This window comes from Nicotiana sylvestris, chromosome 10 (genome assembly GCF_000393655.2).
Source record: "Nicotiana sylvestris chromosome 10, ASM39365v2, whole genome shotgun sequence".
In the NCBI taxonomy this organism is placed as follows: domain Eukaryota; kingdom Viridiplantae; phylum Streptophyta; class Magnoliopsida; order Solanales; family Solanaceae; genus Nicotiana; species Nicotiana sylvestris.
This window is the reverse complement of record NC_091066.1, coordinates 3,758,470-3,764,919: the sequence shown is the minus strand read 5'-3', so window position 1 is coordinate 3,764,919 and position 6,450 is coordinate 3,758,470. Positions and strand designations below refer to the sequence as shown.

The 6,450-nt window shown below is 41.8% G+C and overlaps 1 protein-coding gene across 1 annotated transcript; it reads right to left on the bottom strand.

Annotated features, from left to right (window-relative positions):
* Positions 1-2,710: 2,710 nt before the first annotated feature.
* On the bottom strand, positions 2,711-6,449 carry LOC138878940 (uncharacterized). Its single transcript, XM_070158505.1, has 5 exons — positions 6,314-6,449; positions 5,173-5,372; positions 4,635-4,904; positions 4,115-4,284; positions 2,711-3,509 (listed from the first exon to the last, which is right to left on the bottom strand). The coding sequence occupies exons 1-5, from the start codon at positions 6,447-6,449 to the stop codon at positions 2,711-2,713; spliced, it is 1,575 nt and encodes a 524-aa protein (XP_070014606.1).
* Between the last annotated feature and the right edge of the window lies 1 nt (position 6,450).

Here is a 6,450-nt window from a genome sequence, read left to right as displayed (position 1 = left end):
ATGTATAACAAAAATTACACTTTTCGAAACCGTCCCAATCATATCGATTTCTCTTCGGTATCGGTACAGTTCGGTTAATTTTCGGTATTTTATTTAAATGTCATGTAAAAGTCACTAGTATAAGTAGAATGCAATGACATGCGTACTTTTATATGACTTAACAAACTCTCTAGACATTTTTACTGCTTAAAGGGTGATGATCAAAGTATAGATCCATCAATTATTTTACAGCAGCGTAAAAGAAACTAAACAAAGACAAAAAAATAAATAAATCACACGAGTAAAAATATATTATTCAAGCTGGAACTCAAGAATAAAGCCTATAGAACATTAAATATTCAAAAGATAAATCTAAATCATACATTTCACGGCCCAAAACTTAGCATGTCGTGATGGCGCCAAACGTGGTACTAGGCAAGCCGACACCTCAAAATATTTCCAACACTTTTAAATGAAAAATGAAATAACATAGGTTTAAATAATTTAAACTCTCATAAACTAGATAGCAAGTCAAAACTCAATACGGAAGTTCCCAAAACCAGGGTGTCACTGAGTACATGAGCATCTACACAACACAAGTCTTAAAATACTTTCTATGGAAAAGCTGAAACTAAATACATAAAGCTGAAAGATAGGAAGGGAGAGCCAAGGTCTGTGAATGCCGGACAGCTACCTCGAAATCTCCGAATGTTCAAGCTGCTCGGATAATTAGCACCTGTCGTGTCCGACAACACCTGGATCAGCACAGGAAGTGCAGGGTGTAGCGTCAATACAACCAACTCAGTAAGTAACAAAACTAATTATTGGACTGAAAGTACTGATGAAGTCAGTTCAATTACAGAAATTAAATACAGGAAAAATAAACATGCTTTCAAGTTCAACACTTAAAGCCAAGACAGTTAATTCATGTCAAGTCCAATTGAAAGACGATATGGCATCTCTCAGAAACTACATGATAGCGATATATGCATGTTGAAGTACACAGTAATGAAATCAAGTGCATATTCTCGAAGTAACAGTCACTCCGTCTTCCCATTCACTCCAACCTCAAAGACTCTCATTCCTCACAGTCTTTCATTTCTCCCAGTCATTCGGCACTCGCGCTAGTAGGTACCTGCGCTCACTGTGTGTATGCAGACTCCGGTGGGGCTCCTTCAGCAAAGCGCTATAATAAGCCAATCACGGCATTAATCAATAAAATAGGTTGCGGTGTGCAGCCCGATCCCATAAATATCCTCACAATCAGGCCCTCGACCTCACTGAGTCATCAATGTCTTCAGTATCTCGGGCTCTCAAAAGTCATGATAATCAGCCCAAACAGCGATGATATAATGTATCAATAAGGAACAACAGAGACTGAGATATAATATGCTAACTATGATCGAGTACAAAATGGAAATTTGGCAGATAATTCAACATGTAACACGATCTCTATGGGCCCCCACAGTATCAACACATAACCTATGTATGATTTCTAACATGATTTGCAATTCAATTTCTATAACACATAGAGAATATATGGAAAACAACATATAATTCAACTATACAGTTCCATGGAATTGACCAAGTCACAATTACTACGATGCAAGCCCACACGCCCATTACCTAGCATGTGTGTCTCCTCAAAACCAATCACATAACACGTAATTCGGGGTTTCATACCCTCAGAACCAAGTTTAGAACTGTTACTTACCTCAAACTGTGCAAATCCCTACAACAACACGCCCTTGCCTAGTGAATCGGCCTCCAAATGCCTCGAATCTAGCGACGAACACTTCGATACAATCAACAAGAGCTAAATGAATCAATTCCATAAGAAAATAATAAGTTATTAATCAAAAGTCAAAAAGTCAACTTAAAGGCTGGCCCCTGGGCCCACGTCTCGGAATCTGACAAAAGTCACAAAATTCGAACACACATTCAACCACGAGTCCAACCTTGCCAAAATTACTCAAATCCGATACCAAAATCTCAATCAAATCCCCAAAATTCGGCCTAAGTACTTTCCTCATCAATTCGAGCCTTCAAATCACATTAAACAATGCTAAAACCACAAATCGCGCATCGATTCAAGCCTAATGAGCTTTTGAACTTCCAATTTCTACATACGATATCGAAACCTATCAAATAACGTCCGACTGACCTCAAATTTTGCACACACGTCACAAATGACACGAAGGACCTACTCCAACACCCGAAACCCCATTTTGAGCCCGCTAACAACAAAGTCCACTCTCGCTCAAACTTCCAAATTTCCAACTTTCGTCATTTCAAGTCTAATTCAACTACGGACCTCCAAATTACAATCTGAACACACTCATAAGTCCAAAATCATCCAACGGAGCTAACGAAACTATCAAAACTCCATTCCGGAGTCGTTTACACATAAGTCAACATCCAGTCAACCTTTTCATCTCAGATTTCAACCTTGAGACTAAGTGTCTCAATTCATTTCGAAACCTTCCCGGACCCGAACAAACTATCTCGACAAGTCACATAACACCAATTAAGCAGGGAATGAACATTAAATGGGGAAACGGGGCTACAACTCTCAAAATGACCGATCGGGTCATTACATCCTCCCCCACTTAAACAAATGTTCGTCCTCGAATGGGTCTAGAAATGTACCTGGAGTCTAAAAAATGCATGGATATCTACTTCGCATCTACCTCTTGGTCTCCCAAGTAGCCCCCTCAACTAGCTGACCTCTTCATTGCATCTTCATTGAAGCTATGTTCTTTGACCTCAACTTTCGAACATGTCGATCCAAAATGGCCACCAGCTCCATATCATAAGTCAAATCACCATCCAACTGAATCGTGCTGAAATCCAAAACATGAGACGGATCACCGATATACTTTCGCAGCATAGAAACATGAAATACTGGATGCACACTCGACAAAATGGGTGGCAAGGCAAGCTTGTAAGCCGCCTCTCCAATCTTTTGAAGTACCTCAAATGGCCCAATATACCGAGAGCTCAACTTGCGCTTCTTACCGAACCTCATAACACCCTTCATGGGTGAAACCTTGAGCAGTACCTTCTCCCCAACCATGAAAGCAACATCACGATTCTTCATATCGGCATAAATTTTCTGTCTAGACTGCACCATGTGAAGCCGGTCATGAATCACTTTAACCTTGTCAAACGCATCCTGAACTAAGTCAATACCCAATAGCCTAGACTCACCCGGCTCGAACCAACCCCTGGGGATCGACACCATCTCCCATAAAAGCCTCATACAGATCCATTTGAAGGCTCGACTGATATCTGTTGTTGTAGTCAACTCCGCACGTGAGCGGCAAAAATTGATCCCAAAACCCCCAAAATCAATGACGCAAGCACGTAGCATCTCCTCAAATATCTGAATAGTGCACTCGGACTGTCTGTCCTTCTGAGGATCAAATGTTGTGCTCAACTCAACCTGGGTCCCAACTCTCATTGTACTGCTCTCTAAAATAGCAATGTAAATTGAGATGCCTGATCTGAAATGATAGACACTGGCACACCTTGAAGGCGAACAATCTTGCAGATGTAAACCTCAGCAAACCGCTCCGATGAATAAGTAGTCCAAACTGGAATAAAGTGCACGAACTTGATAAGCCGATCCATAATTGCCCAAATAGTATAAAACTTCCTCGAAGTTCATGGGAGCCTAACTAGAAAATCCATGGTGATACGCTCCTATTTCCACTCTGGAATCTCAAGCCTCTGAAGGAATCCACCCGGTCTCTGATGCTCATACTTCACCTGTTGATAGTTAAGGCACCGAGCAACAAACCCCATTATATCCTTATTCATTCTCCTCCATCAATAATGCTGCCTCAAGTCTTCACGACACCTGGATGAATGGAGTATCGCAAACTATTGGCCTCCCCGAGAATTAACTTACGTAGCCCATCTACATTAGGCACACAAATCCGACCCTACATTCTCAATGACCCCATCATCCCCAATAGTAACATCCCTAGCATCACCGTGCTGAACCGTATCCGTAAGAATAAGAAAATAAGGATCATTATAATGGCGCTCTCTAACGCGATACTATAATCAAGACCGAGAAACCACACAAGCTAGAAATCGGCTGGGCTCTGAAACATCTAATCTCACAAACTGGTTGGCCAAGGCCTGAACATCAACTGCAAGAGGTATTTCACCAATATGAATGAATGCATATCTACCCATACTCACTGTCTTTCTACTCAAGGCATCGTCTACTACATTGGCCTTCCCAAAATGATAAAGAATGGTAATATCATAGTCCATTAGCAGTTCCAACCATCTCTGATGCATCAAATTTAGATCCTTTTGTTTGAACAAGTGTTGGAGACTCCGATTATTCGTAAATACCTCACAAGAGACACCATAGGGATAATGCCTCCAAATATTCAATGCATGAACGATGGCAGCAAACTCCAAATCATGAATATAGTTAGTTATTCTCATGAGGCTTCAATTGACGTGAAGCATAGGCAATTACTCTACCCTCCTACATCAAGACACACCCACTACCGATCCAAGAAGCATCACAATACATTGTATAAGAGCCTGAAGTGGAAGGCAAAACTCGAACTGGAGCTGTGGTCAAGGCAACCTTGAGCTTCTTAAAGCTCTCCTCATACTCATTTGACCACCTGAAAGGAGCACCATTCTGGATCAATTTCGTCAAGGGAGATGCAATAGACGAGAAACCCTTCATGAAGCAACGAAAGTAACTGGCCAAGCTGAGAACATGTCCGAATCTCTGTAGTTGAGGATGATCTGAGCCAACTCTGAACCGCTTCTATCTTCTTCAGATCCACCTGAATCCCCTCACTGGACACCACATTCCCCATGAACACTACCGAACTATGCCAAAACTCATACTTGGAGAACTTGGCGTAAAACTTCTCCTCCCTCAAATGCTGCAACACAATCCTCAAATGTCAGGCATGCTCCTCTTGGCTACGAGAGTACACCAGGATATCATCAATATATACTATTACAAATGAGTCAAGATAAGGCTGAAATACATTGTTCATCAGATGCATGAATGTTGTTGGGGCGTTGGACATCCCAAGACATCACAAGGAACTCATAATGACCATAACAAGTCTTGAATGTTGTCTTTAAAATATATGATTCCCGAATCTATAGGTGATACCCAGACCTTAAATCAATCCTAGAAAATACCCTTGTTCCCTGAAGCTGGTCAAATAGATCATCAATGCGTGGCAAAGGATATATGTTCTTGATTGTTACTTTGATCAATTGCACATAGTTGATGCACATCCGCATAGTACCATCCTTCTTCTTCACAAATAGAACTGGTGCACTCCAAGGCGACACACTAGGCCTAATAAACCCCTTATCAAGAAGTTCCTGAAGTTGTTCTTTCAATTCCTTCAACTTAGTTGATGTCATACAATACGGAGGAAAAAAATGGGCTGAGTTCCCGGTACCAAGTCAATATCCCTTTCGGGCGGCATGCCTGGCAGGTCTATTGGAAACACATTCGAAAAATCTCGCACTACCGGAACAAAATCAATAGTAGGAGTATCAATACCAACATCCCTCAAAGAGGCCAATTAAGATAAACAGTCCTTCCCAACCATCAGTTGGGCCTTCAAATATGAAATTACTCTACTGGGGGAATAATCTAGAGAACCTCTCCACTCGATCTTTGGCAACCCCGGCATTGCCAACGACATGGTCTTAGCGTGACAATCCAGCATAGCATGACATAGAAACAACCAATCCATACCCAATATCCCATCAAAATCAACCATACTAACCAATAAGAGATCAACTCTAGTCTCCAATCCCTCAATAGTCACTACACACGATCGATGTACACGGTCCACAATAATAGTATCGCTTAATGGCATGGATACATGAACATATGAGACTAAGGACTCATAGGGAATATACATATAATGAGAAAAATATAATGATACATACGAATAAGTGGAACCAGGGTCAAATAATACAGAAGCATCCCTGTGGCATACTAAGACAATACATGTGATTAGTGCATCTGAAGCAACAACATCTGGCCTGGCAGGAATAGCATAAAACCGGTCCTGACCACTACCTGATCGGCCTCCCCCTCTATGGCGACCTCTAGCTGACTGGGCTCGACTGCAAGCTAGCGAGGTGGATGGTGAAGTAACTAGTATAGAAGTCACAACCTGACTCTTCCACTGCACTGGACCTCCCGGGCGACGAGGACACTGTCTCCATATATGCCCAAGCTCCTTGCACTTGAAACAATTCCCCCGTGGTTGTGGGGACTAAATCAGGCCCCAACTATCAGAGTAAATACTAGAAAGACCTGGCATAGATGAACCCTGAACTGATGGAGCACGGGATGAACTCTGAGCTGGAAGGGCACTAAGAGATGACTGGCCCTGACAAGCACTATATGAACCATGGCTGGATAATGCAGCACGATGTACTGGACAAGCCATT